This window comes from Bos javanicus, chromosome 21, assembly GCF_032452875.1.
Source record: "Bos javanicus breed banteng chromosome 21, ARS-OSU_banteng_1.0, whole genome shotgun sequence".
In the NCBI taxonomy this organism is placed as follows: Eukaryota; Metazoa; Chordata; class Mammalia; order Artiodactyla; family Bovidae; genus Bos; species Bos javanicus.
The window spans coordinates 21,402,317-21,429,519 of NC_083888.1; the positions used below are offsets into that span (position 1 = coordinate 21,402,317).

Sequence of the window (27,203 nt, forward strand, 5' to 3'; positions counted from 1 at the left end):
AAGAATCTGAGGTTGTCAACCAAAAAAAAAAAAACAAAAAAACCCAGGGAAGACTACAAGTAAGAAAAGAGTTTATTTGGGGTCTTAAGAAGCTTAAGTCAGAAGAGATAGACTTGGGTAAAACTGAGTGTTCAGGAAAGAGGAAGAGTTGGGGGCTTGTAAAGACAAAAGCCACAAGGCTGGACTCTGACACAAGAAAGGAAATTATTTATACTTAAGGGATGGGCTGTCATGAGTTATTTTAGGGTAAGTAGTTATTTTAGGGTAACAAGTATCTGGAGTTTCTGGAACATGGGCAGATGTGTTGAGTAGATTCCATTTGGGCCGTGTGTGGGTGCTTGGTTGCTCAGTCGTGTCTGCCTCTTTTCAACCCCATGCACTGCAGCCCAGGGCTTCCCACATGGTCCTAGTAGTAAAGAACCCGCCTGCCAATGCAGAAGACATGAAAGATACAAGTTCGATCCCTGAGTGGGGAAGATCCCCTGGAGGAGGGCACTCAAGTGTTCTTGTCTGGAGAATCTCCATGGACAGAGGAGCTTGGCCAGCTACAGTCCATGGGGTCGCAAAGAGTCGGACGAGACTGAAGAGACTTAGCACGCATGCACAGACTGTTGCCTGCCAGGCTCCTCTGTCTATGGGATTTTTTTTTTTTTTTTTGTCTATGGGATTTTCCAGGCAAGAATACTGGAGTGAGTTGCCATTCCCTTCTCCAGGGGATCTTCCCAACCCAGGGATCAAACTCTGTCTCCTGCATTGGCAGGCAGATTCTTTACCACTGTGCCGCCAATTAACAACGCTGTGGTAGTTTTAGGTGAAGAGTGAAGGGACTCAGCCACACATACACATGTATCTATTCTCCCCCAAACTCCCCTCCCATCCAGGCTGCCACACAACATTGAGCAGAATTCCCTGTAGTTCAATAGTAGGTCCTGGTTAGTTATCCATTTAAAATGTAGCAGTGTGTACCTGTCCATCCCAAACTCACTAATTGTCGCTTCCTCCCCTCTCCCCCAGCATCCTCCACCATAATGACATGCCTTAAAGGTGGAATTCAAAAAGAAGTGATACAAATGAGCTTCATTACAAAACAGAAAGAGACTCACAGACTGGAGAACGAACTCCTGTGCTCTTTTTCCACTCCACTCATCTTACTGACGTTTCTCTCTCCTCAAGCTATTAGTTTCAAGGAAGCTGCCTTTGATCCTCGGCCCCATCCCCTTCCAACCATGCCCTCATGTGATTTCCTTCCCTTTCCTGGTGGTTGGCAGGGTGGCCTTGCAAGTTCTTTTCATCTTGCTCAGTTAATTCAAGCATCTCCTGCAAATGGTCCACTTCTCACTCGGGAACCACGCTGCCTTCCCCTGGAAGGATGGTTTTGAGGGCTGTGTTGTTCTCAGTTTTTTGGGAGCCCCAAGTGTGCAGGGGTTGGGGGAGAGGCCCCCCTTGCTCAAGGCACGGGTCTTCTGTTTCTTGCCCTTCACATACCCTGCACCCCAGACCCCCTCTGGCCAGCCAGGCCTGTGTCCTCCTCCTGGGATCCATGAGATCGGGGGGCCCTGGAGTCCTCTGCTGGAGACTGTTTTCTTAGCGTGTTGATTCATCTCTCATAATCTGTCATTCTTGTTCACGTTGTCAGGTACTGGGGTAGGGAGAGTCTGTGTTCTCCTCTCAGTCTGCCATCTAAAGCCTGAACTCCTCTCCTAGGCAGTCTCTTTGAAAGCAATTTAAAAAATATATATTTTTATTTTATTCTTTACCATCTGAGCCACCAGGGAAACTTCAGATGGAAAAGAATCCACCTGCAATGCATGAGACCTGGGTTTGATCCCTGGGTTGGGAAGATCCCCTGGAGAAGGGAATGGCAGCCCAGGAAATTCCAAGGACAGAGGAGCCTGGCAGGCTACAGTCCATGGGGTCGCAAAGAGTTGGACACGACTGAGTGACTAACACTGTTATTTTATTTATTTTTCTGGCTGCCTCGGGTCTTAGTTGCATCATGCAGGATCTAGTTCCCTGACCAGGGATGGGTCCCCTGTGTTGGGAGCGAGGAGTCTTAGCCACCGGACCACCAGGGAGGTCCCTGGGCGGCCTCTTAACGCAGATCTCCAGGCCCTGCTCACCCAGAGGCCCAGAGCCTCAGATTCTGTGAGTCTGGGTGGGACCTCTCCCTCTCCACTCCGAGAGAAATGGGTGGACAGGCCAGGGTTGAGGACTGCTGAGTCATCTACCGGGGTCATTTGCATTTTCGTCAAGTTAAAAGAATGTGGCTCTGATTATGTAAAATCACATATCTATAAACATATCACAGTTTTGGAATGTCCTAACAGATGGGCATATTGGATCATTCGTTCTAATGATGAGGCCACTGAGGCCCAGAGAGGGGAAGTGACTTGCCCAAGGTCACCCAGCATGTCAACAACAGGTCTGAAGACATGGAAATGCCAATCCCAAATGTGGGACCTCGGGAAGAGGGTAGCCCACCTCGAGGGCAGGAAGGTCTCTGCCTGTAGCAAGAGCAGCTCCCTTCCCACCTCGGGGCCTTGGAGAGAAGATATGGGTGTGGCTCTTCCCTGGGGGCATCGCTGGCGAGGGTGGCCAGGCCAGGAGGCACACCGCCAGTCCAGGAAGAGTGACCCCACTTCTCCTCCTGCCTGCCTCACCCCATCACCCACTGCCCCAAAGCCACGCTCTGCACATGAGTCCCAGATCTGGTCAGGACCATGGGCCGGGCGGCAGGTTGAGCCGTCCTGGTGAGAAAGCAGCCTCAGAACAAGTGGGGAACCTGGGATGAGGGCTGGAGAGGGGCTGGTCAGGCCTTTCTGGGAGGGATGCCTGCTGGCCCAGGGAAGGGGCTGCCGGCGCAGTTGGGCCATGACCAGGCAACACAGCTTGACCATCCATCAAGAGGATGGGCCTGGCAGTCCAGTGGTTAAGACTCTGTGCTTCTACTGGAGGGGGCACAGGTTCGATTCCTGGTCAGGGAAGGTTCCTGCCTGCTGAGTGGCTTGACTGAAAAAAAATATATACATAAGGATGGGACAGGACCCTCAGGCATTTAGGTCAGCCACGCCGGGTGTCCTGGGTATTATCAGCCCCCGGCCTTTTTCCTCCCGGGCTTGCTGTAGAGCCAGGAAGCCCATGCACATGGTGATGTGGTTAAGGCTGGCTGCAGCAGCAGCTGTGTTGGTGCAGCCCGAGTTGGCACCTCCTCCCCGGGCGCCCTGTGTGTGATGGAGTCCTGCTACGGGGTTACGTCCCTGTACTTCCCAGAGCGCAGCGAGCGCAGTGCAAGCCCCGGCCTCCCTCATGATTCACATATTCCCTGGGACATTCGCATGCTCCCTGGGACTCTGGCCAGCCTGATGACATCGGGCAGCCTGGGGAGAATCTGGACCCAACCCTGCCTGCTTTGATGGTTCCACCGCCTGCCTCAGGGACAAGCAGGACTCTCTCGAAGGTGGTGGGGAGGGTAGATTTCTGTAAAGGTGCTCTCCTGAGCTCAGAACAGGAGGTCTGTTTTTTGTATTTTTGCGAGGAGTTGAAAAGGAATCTCGCCATTCACCATAACAGAGCTGCGGCTGAGTTTCTCTCTGGGATGTCTCTGCTCTTTCCTTGCTCAACACGCCCCCCACCCTGTCCTTTCCCACTCCCGCCTGACCTGGAGTCCCCTCTACTGTTCAGCTTCAGCCCTCTGTTTGCACAGCTCTTACCACAACTGGGGGTGCTGACAGTGGCCCCCCGAGGGTGCCCCAGGGAGTGTATGAATCACGAGGGCAGCTGGGGCTTGCATGGGGCTCGCTGCACTCTGGCAAGTACGGGGAAGTGACCCCGAGGCAGGACCAGAGACTGTGCGCACCTTGCTCTGCAACTCCTTGGGCGGTTTTAGTCTGACTGCACCACGGACTCCAAGCACCTCTCCACACCCGACCTCCCAGCTGTCCCAGCCAGCCTGCCTAGCTTGCCATCCGCTGGGTTTGTGACAGGGCAGCTCCACTCCCTCTTCTCCAAGTCTTGTCTCCTCCTTGACATCACAGGCAGCTGGTCATTATGCCCAATTGTCATCAGACATTTTTGCCTGGGGTTTTACACTTTCTAATTTGCTCTCATTTTTAATTTTTTGGCTGCACCACAGCATGCTGTGTGCCAGTGGCAAGTGACTGAGCCCTTGAGCCTCAGTGTTCTCATCTGTAAAATAGGAGTATCCTATATAATAGCAGTATCCTAGGGCTTCATCGGAGAAGGCAATGGCACCCCACTCCAGTACTCTTGCCTGGAAAATCCCATGGATGGAGGAGCCTGGAAGGCTGCAGTCCATGGGGTCGCTGAGGGTCAGACACGACTGAGCGACTTCACTTTCACTTTTCACTTTCATGCATTGGAGAAGGAAATGGCAACCCACTCCAGTGTTCTTGCCTGGAGAATCCCAGGGACAGGGGAGCCTGGTAAGCTGCCGTCTATGGGGTCACACAGAGTCGGACACGACTGAAGTGACTTAGCAGCAGCAGCAGGGCTTCATAGGTGGCTCAGGGGTAAAGAATCTGCCTGCCAAGTAGGAGACACAGGTTCAACCACTGGGTCAGAAAGATCCCCTGGAGAAGGAAATGGCAATCCACTCCACTATTCTTGCATGGAGAATCCCATGCACAGTGGAGCCTGGCAGGCTGCAGTCCATGGGGTCACAAAGAGTTGGACGTGACTTAGCGACTAAACTACAACAGTGCGTTGGATCTTAGTTCTCTGACCAGGGATCAAACCCACCCACCCCTGCATTGGAAGTGCCGAGTCTTAAGCACCAAACCACCAGGGAAGTCCCGCTCTCATCATTTTATAGCGGTGAGTCCTCTCCTCACTGTGAAGAAGGCTTGGTTCTCAGGGAAGGAGATGCAGAGCTGAGCTGCTCCCATATTCTTCCTGGGTCTTGGTTTCAGGGACTCCCTGTGTGTTCCTCGGAGGGGCTATACTGTCCAGGGAGTCTGCTGAGGACTTCTTCAGCCTCTGAGGCAGGGTCTCTGGACCTTCCAGGTGTGCTGGCCTCTCTGACCATCTGATGAAGGTCTTGGCCCCTCTCCCAGAAATCTGCACAGATATACAGAAATAATACATACACTTTAGGGGTTTATACATCCTCTGCCATCCATCCCTGGATCTTCCAAGGGCTCCTAGAGTCTGCATGGAGACCTCTTATGTTAGGAGGTGCTGTCTGCCACTCTCTAGAACCCAGAGTCTGGCTGCTTATGATGGTTAGAGGGCTGGATGCTTCCACACCTGAAGGAGCCTTCTTTTACTGAGAGAGCAATTTCAAAAAAAGAACAGGTTTCGGGGGGCTTCCCTGGTGGTCCAGTGGGTGAGAATCCACCTGCCAGTGCAGGGGACATGGGTGGGATCTCTGGTCCAGGAAGATCCCACGTGCCTCGGAGTAACAAAGCCAGTGCACCCCAACTACTGAGCCTGAGCCCTACAGCCCCGGTTCCACAACAAGAGATGCCCCTTCAATGAGAAGCCTGAACTCGGCGACTGGAGAGTGCCCTTGAGCAGCAACAAAGACCCAGCACAGCCACGGGAAAAAAAGAATCAGGTTGAGAGTGGCTGAGCCCTCTGTGAGAGCGAAGTCCAGTGTATTCACCAGTCAACTTCTGCACAGATACATGCAACAGAAAACACAAACATAGGGGGGGTCCATGCCCCAGTACCAACAGTTCATGTTCAGTGAGTGCCAGGCATGGCACTGCCTGCCGACCATGCATTATCTCATTAAACACTCATCAGAGTAAATCTCACAGGGGTTATGCTCTTATGAGCACTCTGAGGCGCAAAGAAGTTAAGGAGCTTACTCGAGGTCACACAGTAAATTGTTTCAGTTGGCCTCTGACCTCAAGCACTCTGACTCCAGAACCACCTGATAGTCCTCATGCCTTTATGAAAGTGAAAGTGTTAGACTCTCAGTCGTGTCTGACTCTTGGCGATCCCCATGGGCTGTAGCCCGTCAGGCTCCTCTGTCCATGGGATTTCCCAGGTACGAATACTGGAGTGGGTTGCCATTCCCTTCTCCAGGGGATCTTCCTGACCCAGGGGTTGAACCCAGGTCTCCCAGATTGCAAGCAGATTCTTTACCATCTGAGCCACATTTCATAGCGGGTGGTGAAACACAGCCAGTGGGGTGGGGGCCGGGGGGCGGGGGGACTGGCCCTGTCCTCTCCTGAGACGTGGCTTTGGATGTTGTGGGGTCAAGGCAAGGAGAGCAGGCTCTAAGTGGATGCTGAAATGGTAATGTTCTGGAATGCCTCTGTAGCACGTTGGTGCCCCCAGCCCTGTATCACGAAGTGGTGTTTGCCTGGCTTGGAAGGGAGACAGAACTCCACTTCCCCCTGCAAATTTGGGTGGTGATGTGACCCCATTTGACCTCACAGGCTGGCAAAGCCTGCGGAACATCAGCCTACACTCCTTTCTAGTGCTTTTAAGTTTCCCTTTACCTCCAGTGCTCTCTGCAAACTGCCTGTGGGAAACCATGTTCCTGTCCCTGCTTCCTTGGTGAAGGCAGACTTGGGCGCTGGAGGAGCTTTTTCATGAGGCCAGACCACTTCCTGCAAATGGCTTTCCCACCCATGCATTCCTAAACACCCTCCGGAGGCTTCCGGCCCACCCGACAGGCTCAGCTGACGTTGCGGGGGAAATCAAAGCTGAAAGAGGTTGCCTTGGACTTCCCTGGTGGTACTGTGGATAAGAGTCCACTTGCCAATGTAGGAGACACAGGTTCGATCCCTGGTCCGGGAAGATGCCACATGGCGCAGAGCAACTAAGCCTACATGCTGCAACTACTGAGCCTGTGCACCTGGAGTCTGTGCTTTGAAACAAGAGAAGCCCGTGCACCACGACCAGAGAGCAGCCCCCACTCACCACAACCAGAGAAAGCTCAGGGGCAGTGGTGAAGACCCAGCACAGCCTAAATAAATAGATAAGAAAGAGGTTGCCTTGCCGACAGCCCAAAGCTACATTTCCAGCAGCCGAAGTTTGTATTCACCCTGAGGGCTGACTCCCGGGGCTCTCCCTCTGCCCGAGGCCAGCGGTTCTCAAAATGTGGGCCCCGGGGAGACTGATGGCCTCAGCATCACCAGGGAGCTTGTTAGAAATGCAGACCCTTTGGCCTCTCAGCCCAGATCTTCTGAATCAGAAACAGTGTTTACCCCACCCTCCAGGGATGCTGAAGCTTTGAGAACCGCTGCCCTGGGCTTCTGCCTTCTCCGCTGGGATGAAGCTCTGCACACATATTGATGATTGAAGGTTGAATTCCAAGCCCTCCCTGCATCGTGGTCCTCCCCAAAGCCTTCCCCATAAGACAGTGAAAACTCCACGTGCAGAGGCTAGAATGGGGAGCTAGAAGCAGACGCGGGTGGTTGTACGAACCTTAGCAAGCGGTGAATGGTGCACCTCCGAATCAGTAAACAGGGAAATCAGCTAGTTTTCTGAGAACAAACAAGACACTGAGAGCCAAAAACAACAACGCACACATACAAAAGGAAATGTAAGTGAATACCGAGGCCAAGAAAGTTGAGAAAAGTTGAAAGTGTTAGCTGTTCAGTCATGTCTGACTCTCCTTGACTCCATGGACCATAGCCCGCCCGGCTCCTCTGTCCCTGGAATTCTCCAGGAAAGGGTAGTGGAGTGTTACCATGTCCTCCTCCAGGGGATCTTCCCAACCCAGGGATCAAGCCCAGGTCTCCTGCACTGCGGGTGGATTCTCTACTGTCTGAGCTACCGGGGAAGCCACTGAAGCCAACTGGAAGGCAGCTTTCACTTCGTGAAGCCAACAGACGTGGTGAGGGGGGAGTGTCCCCACAGGCCTGGCAGTGCCAAATGGGCAGCGAGATTCTAAGATCCAGCAGGCCCCAGGCCCCGGTCCCCATCCTGCTATCTTACCCACCATGGGGAGGGGAGCCTGGGCAGGCGCCTTCGTATCGGCCCCTTCGCCCACTCATGCGTGAATATCATCTGGCGCCTGCTGTGTGCCAGGTCTTCTCAGCCAGAACCCTGGTCTGGGGCAAAGCACAGACCTCAGCTAAGGACTATGGGGGGAGTGGCAGGACTTGTAGGGTGGGGGTCCTTGCAAGCCATCTGGGGTCCTCTTCTCCTTGTCCCTGGGCACCACCCTCTCCTTGAGCCAGAGTTCCACTGTGCTCCTGGTTGTCACCTAGTCAGGAGACCCAGCCCAAGGCACTTGTCCCCTAGAAGCGAGAAGGATGGCCAGGTGGGGAAGTGTTGCTTTCTGTTCAGGAATGGGCAGGGTGGCCCCATCGGCAATGGCCAGACCCTGGGCTCCCCGGCCTGGAGGCCATGGGGCCACTCCAGCCTCAGCACCCTGTGCAAGTTAAAGTTCACTGACATCTGTTGGCTTTGCTTGATCCTGGCTGGTGCCGGCCCTGGGCAGGGGCATGCTCGTTCCTGGCCCCATGGCCCGTTCCTAGTCCACTGGAGGTTCCGACCCCACCATCCCCAGCCCTCCTGAGCAAAACTGAACCCCAGAGTGTCTGAACCCCAAAGTGTCCCTTGCTTTCTTCTGATTATAAAAATGATACAGGGCTTCCCTGGTGGTGCTCAGTGGCAAAGAATCTATCATGCCAAGGTGGGAGACACGGATTCAGTCTCTGGTCCCAGAAGATCCCGCACGCTGTGGAGCAACTGAGCCCATGTGCCACAACATCTGAGCCTGTGCTCTAGAGCCCGGGAGCTGAGCCCATGTGCTGCAGCTAGTAAAGCCCGTGTGCCTAGAGCCTGTGCTCTGCCACGAGAGAAGCCACCAGCATGAGAAGCCTGCGCGCTGCAAGTAGAGAGTAGCCCCTGCTCGCTACAACTAGAGAAAAGCCTGTGCAGCAACAAAGACCCAGCCCAGCCATAAATAAATAAATAAGGAAGCCTCAAAATTAAAAAAAAAAAAAATACAGAGCTTTTTTGTAAAAAATCAGGCAATTCAGAGAAGTAAAAATCACCTCAATCCCACCAACTGTTAATATTTTGGTGAGCAACCCTTTATCTAAACACATACACACACACAGATAAAGTGACAAAATCTTTACTAGCGATGTTGTTCTATAGCCTGCTTTAAAAAAAAAAATAACAAAAACAAAACGAGCTGTCGTTTAAGATGTCAATGCCAAGAGGGCTATGCCTATGACATGGCCCTTCCTGCAGACCATGAGGGACCCGGGGTCCCGGGCTGGGCAATCGGAGGCAGGGACTTACAGCAAAGCAATAGAACCCTGTTTGGCTCCTCACATATGTGCTGTGAATGATTTTCTAGGTCAATCAGCACAGCGTTCATTACATGCTCTTAAATATAAAAAATAAATTAGCACAGAGCTGGCTTTGTTGGTGGGGTGCTGGTGTGGCCTTTGGGGATTACTTGCCAAGCTCAGAGGAGGCCACGTGGGCTGCACGGACCACCATCACGCGCACACCAGGCACACCCCATACTTCGCAGGATATGGTGGACCCGGGGCTCCCAAACTGACCCCTCGGGCAACACAGCCTCTTCCTGCCTGGGAAGGGCAGGGTCTGTTGGTGTCCCTGGGTGGGAGCACCATCTCTCTGGGATGTCTTCAAAGCACGTCAACAGCCCCTGTCCCCACCCCATGTCCCCTCCTTGCCGGTGGGATCTGGCTTCTCCTGCCACTTGTTTCCCCGAGGACTGCTGCTTCTCTTCCTGGACAAGCATGAGCCTCCTGCCTCTCTGCTGGCGTCTGGCCTCACCTGCCTCAATCCGTTTCTGACCCTGTGATCAGAGTCATTTCTCAAACACAAATTGGATCATGTCTCTCTGGCTTCAGAGCCTTCCCCGGGGACAGGTCCCCACTCCTCAGCCAGGACCATCGCGGCTGGCTCGTCCACCTCCCGCCCTTGATTGGCTCGTCCTTCACCCCAGGGCGGCCCCCTCTCGGTCCAGGCTCCATCACACCTCCTGCCTTTACCTCTGCGGCTCCCCGGGGTCTCCTCCTCCTGTTCTGAATTCCTACTCATTCTCCAAGGCTCGAACTTCAGGCTGGACTAGGTCTCCCTTGGGGCTCCCGTGGCACCCCGTTCACCCAGTGCTGCTTCTCCTCTCCTTCCCCAGTGGTGAGTGAGCACGGCTTCCCTCTCTGATTGTGAAATCGCCCAAAGCCACGGCCATGCCGGGGTCTCTGGTTTCAGACCGGCAAACATTTGCGGGGCCTCTGACCAGAGGATACCATCACCACCTTGGGCGGCAGGGCCGGCTGTTAACGATTCCCATGCAGATGAGAAGCTGAGGCTCAGGAAGGCCAGGGGGCTTGCAAAGGTCACTCAGCGCGTGTGAAACGAGCAGGGCCGCGGGGCTGGGAGCTGGGACCAGCGGTGACGAGTGGATGGTGGTCCCCCACCGCCCCCCACCCCCACCACGGTCCCTCGTGGCGGAGCGCGTGCAGCTGCAGGTGGCGGCCCTTGGGGCTGGCGAGGGCGGCCTGCTCTCAGCTGTAACTGTCAAACCACGGCCGCCACAGACGTTCACACTTCCGTCTTGAGGTTGATGGGGTTCCCTGTCCCTCGGGTCACAAGATGCTTGGGGCCCTTGCTGGGGAAGGGTGCTGGGTGTGAGCGGGACTCCAGCCACAGGGCTCATTTCTCAGACATGCCTCCTTCCAGGCTAGGGTTCCAGACCTCTCCTCCTGAGAGCAGTGAAGACCACCAGGTCCTGTCGCCTACCGTGTGCCCAGAGGTGTGTGGCTTATTCCTGCCCCTCAGAGGGGACCTGCGTGCTCTGCTCCCGCCCAGAGCTGGGCCAGGGACCCCGACCTCTGTGGGGGCTTGAGGCTCCTGCCAGTGGCCGAGCCCCTGGGGCCGCGTGTGTGGGGGACCCAGGGGGATAGATGGAGCCCCACTGCGGGGGCGTCCATATCCAGAGTAGGCTGAGGGGCCACCCTAGTCACTGACGGTCACCACAGCCTCTGTGGGATGGGGCACCCATGCAGCTGAGCTGTTATGACACCAAAACCCCATCACCCACACCTCTGAGCAGCAAGGACGAGCCTCAGACCCTCCTCCCTACTTGGGAAACGCCTCCCTGCCCGAGGGTCTGCGGACTCAAGATTCCGCTTCTGCCCAGCCTCTCATCCTGTCCTCTGTCCTCTGCCCAGAACAGAGGCCCCATGGCCCACTCCAGCCCCTATGGGATTTTGTTCCCTCCTTCCTTTCTCTCTCGCCGACAGGGAACATAGGTCTGGCTGAGGAAAGCTGTTCTGGGGGTGGAGAGGACAGGAGAGTAAGTGGTTTTTGAAAAGCAGGAGCTTTCTAAAGGCCAAGGGTGCTGGTTCGAGCTGCTCTGGTGATGCCTGGCACAGCTGTAGAAGCTGAGCCCTTGATGCCTAGCCAGTCGGGGCTGGGTCCACGGCCTGGGGAACCTAGCAGGGGCCGGTTGAGGCTGGGGTCCCCCGAGCGTGTCCCACCGGCCTGCTTCTCCGAGTCCTGTCTGTGCAGCTATGTAGGGGACATGACTGCTGTCCTGAGGGGAAAGTGATGCCTCTTGGGGTCTCCACTGAGGGCCCAGGGGCAATGGCCCCCTGCTCAGAGGCCTCCACCAGGGTGGGAGCCCCAGAGTTCACTGAGATTCACCCCAGCATCAACCCAGACTGCTGCTCAGAGGAAAGCCAGGCTGGGGACCCAGCAAGCCTCTCGGCACAGGGTGGGCCCTGGGGGCTTCGAGCAGCTCCAGGCTGTAGGAAGAGAGGCAGTGTCTTGAGCAGAACGAGGGGGCCTGGACCACAGCCTCTGCTTTCTCTTCTGGAGAAAAACCACAGTTCAGCTGTGCTGGCTGATAAGCTCTGCTGCTTCTGTGCCTCGAGCCTGCCCCAAGGTTCTGAAGTTTTGAGCCCTAGGGTGGTCCTTGGGGCTTTGGGAGGGAAAACGGGCTGGGAGAGGAAGCTGGATTGTCCAGGGAAAGAGTACAGACCTGGATTCCTTATAATTTAGCATCGAAACTGGAGCGTTTTCAAGAATTGAAAGGGAGTTGTCTTATTACACCAGGGCAGCAGATACCAATTGGGACTCCTCAGGGCAAACCGAGACGTATGTTACCCTACTTACTAGCATTTCTGAGCTGTGTGCATTTGGGCAATTACATAACCTCTCTGAATTCCAATTTCTGCATAAAGGCTGATCCTGTGTGCCTGCCTCCCAGGGCTGGTGGAGGGAATGTTGTTGTTTAGTTGGTAAGTCCTGTCCAACTCTTTGTGACCCCATGAACTGCAGCACACCAGGCTTCCCTGTCCTTCACCATCTCCTGGAGTTTGCTCAAACTCATGTCCATTGGGTTGGTGATGCCATCCAACCATCTCGTCCCCTGCTGTCCCCTTTTCCTCTTGCCCTTGCTCTTTCTCAGCATCAGGCTGTTTGCACATCAGGTGGCCACAGTATCGGAGCTGAGGGATTGAAGGAGGCCATTAAGTTATGTGAAAATGCCTGAACAGCCCTCAGCATAGACTGGGCTCTCCGTTTGTTCTCTTTCAGAGAGGAAGGGGGCTCCTTGTCCTCGGAGGGAAGCAGGGACCTGTCACTCTCTGGAGGGACTTCTCGTGGGGAGCGGCCAGGGAAGGCATGCATGCAGCTGGACAGTCAGATTCCAGTCTTCGCTGTGCCTTCCCGCAGGGTGACAGTGCGGCCCCAGGACTGCCCCATCCTCAGGCCGACCTGTACCTGGGGACGGCGGGCCAGTGAAGGGTCCTAGGCGGCAACTCCCTTGTGGACTTGTCCCCTCCCCTCCTCCCAGGTGGTGGTCTTTGGTACTCATGGAGGACCCCTCCCAGCACCTGGCCTGAAGTGGCTTTGCTTTCTGCCAGAGGTCCCAGTTTTGGCTGAGAAAGCCTGTGTACTTCTGTTCTCTGAGGTTGCCCTGTATGAACACAGCTGTTTTCTGGGAGGTCCAGGAAGAATTTAAGGAGGCTGCCTGCACTTCCTGCGGCTGCTCCTGGGGACTGAGAAATTGACCAGAACCTGTGCCAACCCAGCATTTTGAACGAGGTGGTGAGGTGGGTGTGGGACCTGCCTCTGCCCCTTGACCCCGGGCTAGCCTGAGGTCTCCAGGCCCCAGGTTCCTGCAGGGAGTGCCTCCTCTGGGCTTGATGACAGGCATGGGTGGTGCTGCCCTGCTCAAATCCTCTGCATTTCACCCCAGGGCCCCCAGGCACCACCTCTGCCTGCCCCCTCCCCTCCACTGCCCTGGGAGCCCCTGAAGGCAGAGTGGGCACTGTGGAGAGGACAATTAGCTGAGTCTGGACAGAGGTGCCCAGTAGAGGACTGAATGAGTGCGGTCAGAGCTGGGAAGCAGTCCAGTGTGTGGCACACTCTGCATGGAGGCTGCCCCCACATTCCCTCTGTCCCCAAAGCCAGAGCTGCTGCAGGCGGAAGGTGCCAGATGCCCAGGTGCATGGTCAGCTCTCCATGGAGGCCTCAGGCCAGCAACATGAACCCTGCAGTCCAGACCACTGGCTACTTTGTTCTCCACTTCCTCCTCTCACCCCAAGGAGGCTCTTCCCGCCACATGAATCAGGACTTGCCAGAAAAGTGGTTTCTGAAGAGGTCAGCTCCAGGAGGCATCTGGATCTAACAGCGCATGGCCCTCAGCAGACTTCTGCCTCCCAGTCTCCTCCATTAAACGAAGGCCCAAGGCCTCAGTGGCAGGGGGTAGGCATGGAGCTCCGAGGGTGACCCCTTGGGGTGGGTGCAGGGTCGGCCTCAGCGTCATCTTCGGGCCAAGGCCGCAGACTCCCAGCCAACTCCTTCTTTAACAAGTTTGGCCCAGGCAAGGGCTCCCCAGCTCTATCCTCTTGACAAAGGACAAGAAGTGGGGTACCCAACAGGTGTCACCAAGATTACACGATAGCTGAGAAAAGATGTCTCCAAAAATGAGGGGCTGGAACTGCAAGAAGAGGTGCCAAAATCCCACTGTAAGACTTTCTGGCTAATCAGCCAGTTCAGGGAGGGTCTTGACAAGTAAGGCTTCTTTGATGCTAAAGGAAGACACCAGTATTAATACATGTTTTCACACAGAACTTCTGACCCTTCTCTTGCAGACCCCAGATTTATCATCTAGGGCTGACAATTTCATAGGCAAATGAATGGCAACTTGTTGTTCTAACTGATATTTTAAACAAGGGTGATTGAGCATTTTTCACATATTTGTGGGCTGTTTGCATTTCCTCTTCTGAGAACAGCTTATTCACATCCTTTGCTCATTTTTCTACTAGCTCGTCTTTTTTTCTTAATGATTTGTAGGTACTCTTTATATATTATGGATATGAACCCTGTGTGGTGCGTTTTCTTCCCTTTTTTCTGTCATTTACATTTTAATGTTGTTTATGTTGTCTTCTACAAAAAGTTTTACAGTTTCAAGCTGTCCCGTTTGAATCTTTCCCTCTGGCTTCTGTGTTTCATGTCGTGCTTAAGATTTCTCTCAATGAGATGATTCAGCTGCTGGTTCAGACATTCTGAGAAACAACGGCCACAGCGTTTGCAGTGGCAGCAAATTGTGCATGTATTTCAAAAGAAAATAAGAAAATGTTTATTGTAAAAAGCCAGAACTGTCACCCCGAGCATTTATTTAAATATTAATAGATATGGGTAAAAATTTACAAATGGTATAACGAAACTAACAGCTTTATATTCACAGATGGTCAGATGCTGACAAACAAGAAATGAGATCTATGTACATTGAGATTTGGTTGTTACGAAAATGCATATGAAGGCTTCAGAAATGGTCTATTTATAGGCTTTGGTGGAGCCATAATCCCCAGTTTCCTACTGACTCCTGATGCTGCTTGAGAACTATGAGAAGTGGAACTGGGTCCGATTATGTTGGAGGGTTTAGTTTTAGAAGGTATCCTTCGGCATGTGTTGGACCCCCTAAAATGTGACAAAGAAAAGAGAAGTAAAATGTCAAATGAAACCAAAAGCGAACAGTCATTTTTATCCTAACCTGCATTATTGTGATTTAGTTGCTCAGTCATGTCCCAGCTCTTTGCGACTCTATGGACTGTAGCCCACCAGGCTCCTCTGTCCATGGGATTCTCCAGGGAAGAATACTGGAGTGGGATGCCATTTCCTTCTCCAGGGGATCTTCCTGACCCAGAGATCAAACCCGTTTCTCCTGCTTGTCAGGCAGGTTCTTCACCACTGAGCCCCCAAGGAAGCCCTTTAACCTGTATGCACTGTATAATCCATGCTTTTCCTTGGTGTGACATGTCTCTCCATTTCTGGCCTATGATGGCCCTGGGGTGAGGTAAGTTTCCTTTGCAATTCAAGGAATAAAGGACTGCTGCCCTTTACACACACTTGTCCTAGACGTGTCTTCCTAAAATGTCAAGGCCTCTCTGACTTGAGCCCAGCCCCAGCTGCCTTCTCTCTCCTCTCCAGTCTTTCCACCCGCCCCTCCAGACATCTGAGCTGAGACTCACATTCCCCACCTACTCCAACCACACAGAAAGGTGACAGCACCTCGTCTCAGGCCCCAGCGCCTGGACGACAGGCGTGGTGGGACTACTGCACTCCCACAGCCCAGAGGAAGGGAGCTTTGTGGGTGGGCGGAGGCGGCGTGGAGCAGGGGGCCCGCCAGTCTCAGGCAGGCTGCAGACATGGCTCCTGGGCGGGAGCAGCTTAGGGCTGCCATGTCTTCATAGGACCCTGTTGCCAGTGGGTCGCTCGCTTGTCTACACTCCAAGGTCTGCCTGCTCTCACCTTCCACTCGCTACCTTTAAAACAGGTTGAGGAGCCCCTGCCACAGTCTACTACAGAGGCCTTCCAGCACCTCACTTCCCCCATTGATCTGAAGATAACAGCTTTTCTCTCCCCACCGAATAAACTGTTAAAAAAAAATCACAGGGCCAGTGTGTTTACAAGGCTAACAGCAGGCAGCATTTGCCACAGAAGCTTGTCCCTAAACCAGTATTTCCCGTCGCTTTGCAGCCAGGCTGAATTCCTGCCCCGTGTTAATTTCTGGTCATCAGGGCACCCAAGTGGCCCGGTGTCAGGGCCATCAGTCTGCTGATGATATTTTGGTGGGGCTGAGTGAAAAGTGGTTTTTCAACATTTTAAAACTCTTGCTCGAGGGCAGTTTTACTGCAGAACTGGTAAAGATCTGCTAAAACTAGCAGAGAAGCAGCCTTAAATCTCCCTATGCTGATTTCCTGCTGAGAAATTAAGCCCCGAGAGAAAACCTGCTGCTGATATTGATTTACAGAATGAATCTGCCAACTGCAGCCTCCATTTTCACCAGAGCCATCCATTTCACTGCCACTCAGGGCCCAGAACACAACCAGTTCATTGTGTGTTGTTCGGAAGATGTGAAACTCTGAGGGCAGGGTGGGGAGGTGAGGGCACTGGCAGGGAGCCATGTTGATCCCGTGGCCGCTCGGGGCCCCAGCCAGGTGAGCGGCCCGGACACGTGGGGAGCCACCACCTTGCAGAGTGGGTCAGTGGAAATGTGGAGAACTGGGCACGGAGACAGCGAGGCTGCTGCAGGGTAAAGCAGTATTACACAACTGCTGCTTTTCGCCAGCAGGGACTAGCAAAGAACCCTGCCGTAAACACACAGGCTAATTAAAAACCAGCATCACAACTGTGCTGGCTTTGGGACAAGTGTGAGTTTCTCTGTGCTGCTGAGTTCAGTCACTAAGGCATATTTGCGACACCCCACAGATTGTAGCCCACCAGGCTTCCCTGTCCATGGGATTTTCCAGGCAAGAATACTGAAGTGAGATCCCTTCTCCCAGGGATCTTCCCGACCCAGGGATCCAACCTGCGTTTCTTGCACTGGAGGCAGGTTCTTGACTACTGAGCCACCAGGGAAGGCCCTTACCAGCTTAGGTTCCAGGCCACAGGGCAAAGTGCTTCCCTCCGAAAAACAACAGTTGCGACAGCACTAAGGGAGACAACGGTCTGCTTTGTTCTAAAGCGCAGCAAGAGGAGGCCATGATGGAACCTCCGCGGGCCACGTGCAGCCGTGCAAGTGCTCTGGGCAGGCCTGGGCGAGCCAGTGTCCAGCCCCACCTGTGAGACAGGGGCCAGGCCAGGGGACACAGGCCTTTCCCAGGGGAAGCTTCAGGAAGCCCCCGTGTCCTCAGCGTGAGTCCCAGGGAGTGGGACAAAGGCCTTGCAAGGTCTTCTACTCTGTGTGAGTGCCTGAGCAAATGAGTCTTTCCCCAAATGGGGAAACAAGTGAAGAAATTAAGAAAACGTCCCCACGGAAGGGCACTGGTGGGTCACTTGCACATCAAAACCCACAGAAATTACTTAGCCATAAAAATGAATGAAATCCTGCTAGTTACAATACGTGTGGACCTCAAGGGAGTGAGCCTAAATGAAATAAATCAAATACTCTATGATCTCTCTCATAGATGGAACCTAAATACATATGAATATTTAAACCAAGTTCATAGATGCAGAGGACAGACTGGTGTGGTGGTTGCAAAAGGCATGGATGGGGTGGGGTGTAGGATAAATGGGTGAAGTTTAAAGTTTAAATAGAATTAAAATAGAGAAATAAAACCCACAAAGTTAAACTAATATTTACTAATGTCTTTAATTTCTGTCCCCCGACAGAAGGATTAGCACATACAAGATGTTTGTTTGCGGACTTAAGCAGAAAAGTCCTAGACGGTGAGGGCAGAGGACGTTCTTGAAGAAGATGGGAAAGAGCAGGGCAATGATGAAGAGACAAAAACGCTCTTCAGATCATCACCCCGGACCTGACGACAATGCTTTGTTCCGCCTTGGTGAGCAGACAGCACCCCAGTGCTGGGGCATCCCAGCCCCGGGGGCCAGGCAGACGTGGGAACAGGGAGATGGCAGGGCTGCACTGACCTCTGCAGGGTTCCAGTCCTCACCTCTTCTCTGCTACCCTGCTAAGGTCGGGAGGCTGGCCTCCCGGCTGCTACTGAATGACAGGGGTTGTGCGGGGCCTCCCGGTGGACGCCCTGCAGATGCTGCAGCAATAAAAGCAGTGTAGCAAGTACTGGCGGGATCATAAGAGTCATGAGGAAACAAAAGCCTTTTGTTTATTCAGCTAGCGAATGACTTACGGGCTTCCCTGGCGGCTCAGTGGTAAAGAATCTGCCTGCCAAGCAGGAGATGCAGGTTGATCCCTGGGTCGGAAAGATCCCCTGGAAAAGGAAATGGCAACCTACCTCCAGTACTCTTGCCTGGAGAATCCCGTGGACAGAGGAGCCTGGCGGGCTACAGTCCATGGTGTTGCAAACAGTTGGACACAACTTAGCAACTAAACAACAACAATATGGTTTACAGTATTTTAGGTGGAAAAGTCTCTTCAGTGCAAGTGTAAAAAAAAAAAAAAAAAAAAAAAAAAATTTTCCCCCCTTGAAGGTAAGGTCAAAATTGGAGCTTTTTTACAAACTAGAAAACTTCAGTGATAGTCAACCTAGGAGCAGATATAAAAATCCGCAACAAAAAAAATTTTTGTTTTGGATCAAAGCTTAATCCTGACTCCACGAGTTGGACCAGGCAACACTGAACAACGGCTTATTTTAGTGAACACTGCAAAGCAAAGCAGGGCAGCCCTGCTCCCTTCTATCCTCCCTTCCACCCGACACTGCAGACAAGGTGGCAGAACCTACCCTTTCGTCCTGGAACCACTGAAACCAGTTCTTCTCCTCTTGGCTTTTTGGGAGGCTGGCATCCTTTTCCTCTTTCTTTCGTTTCTGGTTTTATTTGCAAAGTAGTGAGAAGATATGGGTGCTCCCTCATCCGACTCCTCAGGAGTGTTTTTTCTGGTGCCTCTGCTGCTGGAGGGGCTTCTCCGTGGGGAGGTGTCCTCAGCTACAAAGGACAATACAGACATTTACTGGCGATGCCGCGCTGACAGTCTACGTGCAGACGCACAGCACAGGGCGCAGTTCAGCCGAGGCCCTGCTGCTTTCCTGGAGCACCCCGCCACTTGGGTTCAACCATCCCACAAGAACCTGCTCTTCTTTTATTTCAGAAAGCCCCAAAGTCATCAATGGCAATTCAGTTTTAAAGAATGGGGGGTCAGAATTCATGAAGAAAATAACCAGAGTCAGGTTTATTAGCTCACTCTCTGCAGCCCAAGTCCCTGCTGTTGTTTGTGCCATTAATCCCATTAAGCTCTCTGAAAAGTAGAAAGTGCTAACTAAAAGACAATTTATTAGTTTACATATGCTGAACATCTTCAGAGATAGTTACTTAGAAGTGAGTGTCGGAAAATTCTAGACTGTATTTTACTTTTCTTTGCATAATAGCTGTGAATGGTTTACATACTGTGCAGGAAATGGGCCTGTACAAAGCACACATTTGCAAAGAAGATGGTAATTTCCATAGGTATTTGCAAGCCAAGGCACTCCCAAAGCCTGAAATCTCCCCACCAACAGTGACTGGGTCTTCATTTCTGAAGGTACTTCTGGGCTGGCCTGGTTGGTTTTACCCTCGGGCTACCCTGCCTCACTGCCTGCTGGGAAGGGCGAAGAGCTCAGTCCTTCCAGCTGTGGGACTTTAGGAAAATGAAAAACCTCGCCCCTGTCCACCTCCAAATTGGGTGTGGGGAAGTCCCTGGCGGTCCAGTGGTTACGACTCTGCCCTTCACTGCCCGTGGGTCTGGGTTCAGTCCCTGCTTAGTGGACTAAGATCCCATAAGCTGCACGGCGTGGTCAAAAATAAAACAGGAAGGACTGAATGACACCAAACGGGCGAAGCTCTTCACTTAGCATCTCTCCCTCAGTAAGTGGGGTGGTCATCACGGCGATTTCTGCACAGCTGCCCTGTCTGACGTGGGTAAATACCCTCCCAAACAAGGTGCTACACTAACCAAGCGTTAAGTTCCCACCAAGAGTTCAATGTGTCTGAAGTAAGGCTTTTATGGAATAATTACCGTACAGAAGAACTAACGAGAACCTGACTCTTCGTGCCAAGGGATAAAAACGACTGTGGAGAGACAGAACGCGACTCGCTCGTTTCTCATCCCACTACCATTTCCCTCAGCCCTGGGAAGGACTGGAGTCACAGAACAGTTCTCTTGGCTCGTATGCATCATGATACCCTGGAGGCAGGCACCTGACTCCTGCACCTGACTTATCGCCCACAGCAGTCTTTGTTCTCCATTTTCCCTGCATCCACACTTTCCATCGTGATGAGCTCTGTTATCAGAGGTGCTACACGACAGGCCTCACGCAGCCTCTGGGAACGTCCATAAGGATGCACTTGCTCAGGCAGCGCCTTTCAACGCTTAGCGACAGTAGAGGCTCTCGCGTTCCAGTTACATGTTCATTTTCCAAAACATTTCAACTTAATCTTTAGACATGCTTTTCGGATAACACGTTCCTTCCTCAGATAAGGAAAGTGAAACACAAAAAGGTTATTCGTGGCCTGCCAAGGATCACACAGGGGGATCAATCTGACCAATCTGCAACCGGCACCTGGGGGCTCCAGGGTCCTCAGGCGCTTGCTTTAACAGAATCAACAAATGCTGGGCCCATAGGCCCTCCATTGGGTCCTATTAGCAGGTCTGCTAACTGGCACCCCCAGGGGACCTAAGCACCAGTGTTCTCTATGAAGTGCCTGGCACCCCACCGGGGTCTGCTCGGAGCACTTGGATGTCAGTGTGACGAAGTGTAGGAAGCAGTGACACAACCCAGAAACCACACAACTCTCATCCAGTGAGAGGCACTGCTTAACATTAAAAGAGGCTTTTGGAAAAACACGTATTTGGCTGTATACTGAACCTGGCAATGTCCACTCAGAGTATTTCTGTAATATTGGAATCACTTCAGCACCATATTTTTCCAGTTTGTCTTCGGTAACACCATCAATTTGAAGCAAAACCTCAGGATCAGAAGATAAAGATTCTGTACATGGGCATAAAATTAGAAATTTAAATTACCACCCAGAGAAAACCCACTGGATTTATGCTCATTCACCCATTCAGCGCCTGTGTGTTAAGTGCCAACTGACTGCAGAGCGCTGGGTACACGGGCCAATTTTCTACAAAGGCAGCTAATGCCAACAGAGGCAGCAGACAGGCCCAGAGGGCAGGCGCCCACCATCGCATTCCAGCAGCAAAGGTGTGTGGTCAGGGCAGAGAATAGGAGGGGGTCGAGGACGTTGGGGCGAGCAGAGTAGGGGGGTATCCGGTCTTTGCTCTCATCCACTGTTCACATTACAAAGACGAGTCTAGTTGCAATTATGGGGATCCTTTGTTTGCAGAGAAGGCCCACATGTGTGCTTCCTTCCACCTCTGACTTTTCCCCTGCACTCCTGACTTGCATCCACTGATCAGTAAGGCCTCAAATGAATTCTCACTCCCCCCTCAACCCAAACCTGTCCTTCCTCTGGCCTTTCTGCACATGGGCGAGGCAAGTAGGCCATTAAGAGTCCTCTGAGCACAGAAGGCACGTGAGTCTTACAGCTAGACAAGTCTGTCGTTGTAAATACCACTCTGGCTGCTGTATGCAAAATGGACTGTAAGGGAAAGAGGAGAAACTGGAGCCCTGAGGAAGCTGCTCAGGGGCAAGTGAGGATACTGTGAACTAGATGGAGAGAAGCAGCAGATTCGGACATGTTTTGGAGGCTAGGTCTGTAGGATTTATTGATGCACTGGCTATGGGGAGCAAGTGAGTATTCCCCACATATTTGAGTTGAGCAAAGGGTGGATTTCAAATCCGTGATTCTCGCATCATTTCTACATTTAGAGGAAAAAGAACAGACCTGTGGGACAGACCAGGGGGTTAGCAGAAGATAAAGTTAGGGAGGCAAGGAGAAATGCCGATCCCTGCAGGTTCCCTGGGGGTCCAGTGGTTAATGTTTGATCCCTGGTCACAGAACTAAGGTCCTATATGCCTCGGGGTGTGGCCAAAAAAAAAAAAAAAGAAATGCAAATCCCTGATAGAGTTTGTACTTTATCTGAAGAACTGCTGGAGCTTTAAAGAGTACTTAGAAGATTAAAATGAGTATCATGTTTATATCTGGAGTTAAGGAGTCCAGTTAAGAAACTTCAGTGAGAACCTAGGAACGAAATACAGTATTTTATTGATTCTAAGACATACACTTTTTTTTTTTTTTTTGCATTTTGGCATTCCTGAGGTCAAGCTGCGTCTTACCAGTGCAGATGGTCAGATGGCAGCTGTCCAGCGGCTGTCACCGCCTGTGCACGTGAGAACATAGTCACAGCATCAGTCAACAGCACCACTGCAGTGCTGGTTCCTCACAAGTTGAGTTTAACTGCACATGAATTGTCTTCAAAAAGACTAGACTGGGATGAGCACTGAGAAAATGATGTGGGGACGTCCCTGGTGACCCAGGGGTCAAGAATCCACCTTCCCAGGCAGGGGACACGGGTTCAATCCCTGGTCAGGGAACTAAGATCCCGTGCTGTGGGGTTGAGCCACAACAAAGACCCAAGGCAGCCAAAAAGAAAAAAATAATAATTAAAAAAAGAAAACGACTGTGAATGCAAAAAAGCTCAGACACGGAGTAATGGGGAATAAATGTGGCATTAACAAAGCAAATGATTTGTTCTGGAGGAGATGACAATTTCATAGTTTCTTGTAGGCAACAACCAAGTGCTTTACATGACTTGTGTTGCTAAGAGATGCGTGCCCATCTGTGGACAACTTCCTGGTATCATTAAGAAAACACCACCATCACATTGGAAGGGGTGATGGGGATTTTGATAAAAGTTTGGGGGATATAGTGGAACATGCTAAAAAGGCTGTATCACTAACGTCCCTGATGACATGAGGGAAAAACAGTGACAGCTGAGTCAAAAAAAAGGTTCAGAAGAGTCAGGCTTTGAATGTGAATTTTTACAAGTAGTTAAATCAACCTACTTTGACTTATGCGTTTTTCCACAGAGGCACAGTTATGTATGTTAAAAATCTAAATTAACTAGAATACAACTCTTTCAATAAAAGTACTGTGTCACAATTTAATTAGCAGAATTTTTTTCTTTCTCAATAGTCCATAAAATAACAACGTGGCATCTTAGAGTTGATGAGATACTATAATGACCTATGGTGGCCAGAGTGGGAATGGGAAAGAGGGAAGGTGGTGATTATGGGTTTTTATAAAGGATAAGCATGGAAGGAAATGTACACTCATCATCAGTCAACTACTGGCCAACTTATTTTCCAGGGACTTTACTACAAGAATTCTGGGTGGAGCTATCTGAAGCCATGGGGATAATTCAGGTCAGCAAGTATTTATCACAAAATACTTAAGACACAGCCATGTGCTAGGTCTGGATTCGGAGAAACATAAAACAAAATCTCTTTTCATAAGGAACTTATGTTTTAGGAATGTGAAGCTAAGGTCCTCACGAAAACAAAACAAAACCGTGTGCACAATTCATTAAAAATAAGGCAGGCAAGTAATGCACACAAAGTAAGAGACACCTGGTATTAGCAATTACAATTATCCATATCTTAACATGGAGCATTAAACCAAAGTATAAGATTAAAATTATATTAATACCATATGTCTGAAGAACAAAGTACTGTGTTTATCTTCAAGAATATATTTTATTTCAAGAATGAGTTTAAAATTGTTTGAGCTTTCAATTCAGAGATGAAAAAGACTGAGATACACTTATGCTCTTGATGAGTTCTTTATCAGGATTAACTTTGGCCCATTCATTTATGCTGTGCAGCAGGAGACACACACATACCAACCTGCGAGCTTCTTGAGAGTGACGGTATTAAAAATATTAAAGTAGTGGACGCCAAAAACTTTCCCCAGAGATTTGCAGACTTCTGTAAGTTCTCCAAGACATTTCTTCACCACCTCTTCCCTCTGAGACACCTTTGCCACTAACGCTTTTTGTTTTTTCACACTGCTGGAATTTTCCGTTTCCATAAAGTCTACCTTTGTGAGAGAAAAACAGAGCACAAGAGTGGGTGTGTGCATACTTGTAGCCAAACAGAGGCTTTATTTAATGCTTAATTACATTTCTTGGGGTCAGGGTAGGGGTATTTCTGTTATGTCAAGTAGATAGTAAGTCTCTTGGGAACAGGGGCTGTCCATTCTCCATCTTCACATTTCCAGTGACAGCACAGAAAAGCTTTTTAATAAATGTTTACTTAATGAATATATGATGATCTAATGATCTGATAGCCCATATAATTCATTTTGACAAGTATGACATTACTTGGGCTCAAGTTTAAGATCTCTTTCTAAACTAAGAAGAACAGAATATGTTCATATAGGGCAGTACATGTAAGTTCAATGTCCATCAGCTCATCAGCTTAGGAAAAGACACTTTAACTCACAGTAATATATTTCTATCTACTGTTTGGGAGATAATAAAATCAACATTTAAAAAATCATACCTTTAAATGCCCATTTAGTACGGTTTGTGCTTTACTTCCGAGCATCACATAGGCAATTGCTTGATCATTGGCATTGATATATAAGTCTTCATCCAAAATCCTGTCAAGTATCAGTTTTTTAAAAAGTCTTTCGGCGTTGTGTCTTGAATAAGTAGATCCTTTTCCAAATATTCCTGACTGAATTTTTGCACTCTTACTCCCTGGCAAGAAGGTACAAGAAGTTAGACTAGTAAATATAGGTATATCATAACTGAGGGCTTCCCTGGTGGCTCAGATGGAAAAGAATCTGCCTGCAAGGCAGGAGACCCAAGTTCGATCCCTGGGTTGGGAAGACCCCCTACAGAAGGCAACGGCAACCTACTACAGTATTCTTGCCTGGAGAATTCCATGCACAGGGGAGCCTGGCAGGCTACAGTCCACGGGGTCCCAAAGAGACAGACATGATTGAACAACTTTCCCTTTCACCATAACTGTAACAAAAGAAGCTAAAAAAAGTTATTTATGGGGACTTCCCTGATGGTCCATTGGTTAAGAAGCTGCCTTCCAGTGCAGGGGACATGGGTTCAATCCCTGCGTGGGGAACTAAGATCCCACATGGCATGGGGCAACGAAGCCCATGAGCCACAATCAAGAGCCTGCAGGCCACGACTAAGACCCAATGCAGCCAAATATATATATATATATATATATATATATATATATATATATATATATTTAAAAGTCATTTATGGACAGGTCTGGATAAAGGGATAGACAACTCTTCTTCAGGAAAACCTATGGCACAAACAGACACTCATTTCCATCAAGTAAGAATATTTGAGTAGAATTCTAAAATAATTTCATGTACTTCTCTTTATATAACAGGCATTGACCAAACACAGCAACAAAATTCAGTTGGTCATTTTAGGATGCTGCCTGTACACCTTATAAAATTATATGACAGCAAACAAATCAAAGACAAAGTTTATGTCAACTTTAATAGCTTCACATGACTGCTGCTGTATTAGGATAACTACGTATTGTTGATCTGGTTCCAAAAAATTTTTTTGACAATCAACTTTATAAATATCTCTGATCCTGTGATGAAAGTGCTACTCCTTTACAATCAAAGCATTTAAGTCTACACATTCTGTCATCCTCACAGATGAAACCTATATAAACTCCAAAACAAGAGCACAGCATTCCAGGAGGCCATGTACTTCCCTCCTCCCCCAGGGGGCTGACTGAGAGCTCCACAGAAGGCTGGATACTTGGTTTCACATCCCAGCTGCTGTGATGACAAGTGTCTGTTTTTTTTTAAATCATAAGCAGTTATTTTTTTCTTTAATAGCAATCTATTTATGAAGGTTGGAGAAGGAAATGGCAACCCACTCCAGTATTCTTGCCTGGAAAATGCTATGGACAGAGGAGCCTGATGGACTATAGTTCCGTGGGATCGCAGGAGTCAGACAAGACTTAGCAACTAAACCACCACCACTTAAGAAGGTTGGTGACACTGATTATAATCAGAATTAACAGCTATATTTTGTAAGGCTTTAGCTCTATTGTAAGAGCTCCAAATAGTTATGTTACTGTAAATTTCAGATGGCTTCTGGTCACAGGTGCTGAATGATGCAAGTTTTACTTCTTCAAGTGATCTGGACATAAAGGACTACTGCTCTGGTAAAGGCCTTGGTGACGTGGACCCAGTGCTAGTGCTGAGGGTAACTAAGAAAGCTGGATGGAACATAAACAGTTTTCTTAAAAACATACGAGAGCTGATAAGAAACTGAAGTATGTGTCAGAAAAATGTCTGACTTAGCGATCTTTCTAGGACCCTACGTGAAAGCTACAGAGATGCAGATGAAGGTGTACTTAAAAGGCTATTTATCACACATTCTACAGAATGTGAAAACAGAATAGGAAAACAGCGAGTTGGCCAAAAGTCCACTTGGGGTTTTCTGTAAGATGTTACGGAAAACCCCTAACAGACTTTTTCACCAACCCAATATGTCCTACAATAAAGCTATTAAAACATATTTCATCAACCTGATAAAATATAAACTAAAAACTACTTCAAGAGAGTAAAAAAATTTTAAAGTGCTTATATTATTAAATAAAAATGATAGAAATTATACATTCAATATGATAAATATGTAATTGTGAGCAAACGCATTAAAATATTAGTAGTTTTTTTTCTGGAGTTTGTATTTTTCAGTTCTCTACATGTAATAATGTAGAATGATTATGTATCATTCTTATAATAAACTGCTTAACCTACAACCCTTTGTGCTCCCAAACTAGAAGGCAAGAATCCAGAAAGGGGGTCCAGCATTAAAAGCTACTTTGTCCTGAGAAATGTGTGGATCCAGAAGCAGCAGCTTAGAAACTGAGCAAACCACCTCCCTTCCCCAGTGGAGGCTATTCGTGGTTTAACTGCTTTAGATTTTAAATTAAAGTAATACATGCACATAGGGAAAAATACAGTACAGGAGGGTTTGTAATTAAAAGCAACATTCCTCTATTGTACCCTTCCCCTCCCTAGTCTCACTCTTTTCCAAGTCAATCGCTTTTTTAAAAATTTCAATTTTTTTTCTGGCTGTGCCATGCAGTATGTAGGATCTCAGTTCCCCAATCCCTGGTCAAACCCCTGCCCCCTGCAATGGAAGCGTGGAGTCTTAACCACTGAACTTCCGGGGAAATCCCAAGGCAATCACTTTTTAAATGGCTTGTTTTCAGCTCTTCTGGTGGTTACCATTCATGGAACCCACACTTCTGCTGTCATTTCAAGCCATCTGTATACTCCCCTTTTATTTTTATCTGTTTATTGGTTTTGCGAAGGCGTTCTCTAGTTGCGGCAAGCAGAGCTACTCTTTGTTG

The 27,203-nt window shown here is 50.0% G+C and overlaps 1 protein-coding gene across 2 annotated transcripts in view; it reads right to left on the bottom strand.

Annotated features, from left to right (window-relative positions):
- Positions 1-14,580: 14,580 nt before the first annotated feature.
- Positions 14,581-27,203, bottom strand: part of BLM (BLM RecQ like helicase) — a 93,736-nt gene continuing 81,113 nt past the window's right edge. For both annotated transcript variants that reach the window (XM_061394501.1, XM_061394500.1), the window contains 5 exons: positions 24,345-24,544; positions 23,688-23,880; positions 20,745-20,867; positions 18,627-18,828; positions 14,581-14,901 (listed from right to left, as the gene is read on the bottom strand). In XM_061394501.1, coding sequence (XP_061250485.1) covers positions 14,724-14,901; positions 18,627-18,828; positions 20,745-20,867; positions 23,688-23,880; positions 24,345-24,544 — 896 coding nt within the window. In that variant the 3' untranslated portion in view covers positions 14,581-14,723. The remainder of the gene's footprint in view (positions 14,902-18,626; positions 18,829-20,744; positions 20,868-23,687; positions 23,881-24,344; positions 24,545-27,203) is intronic.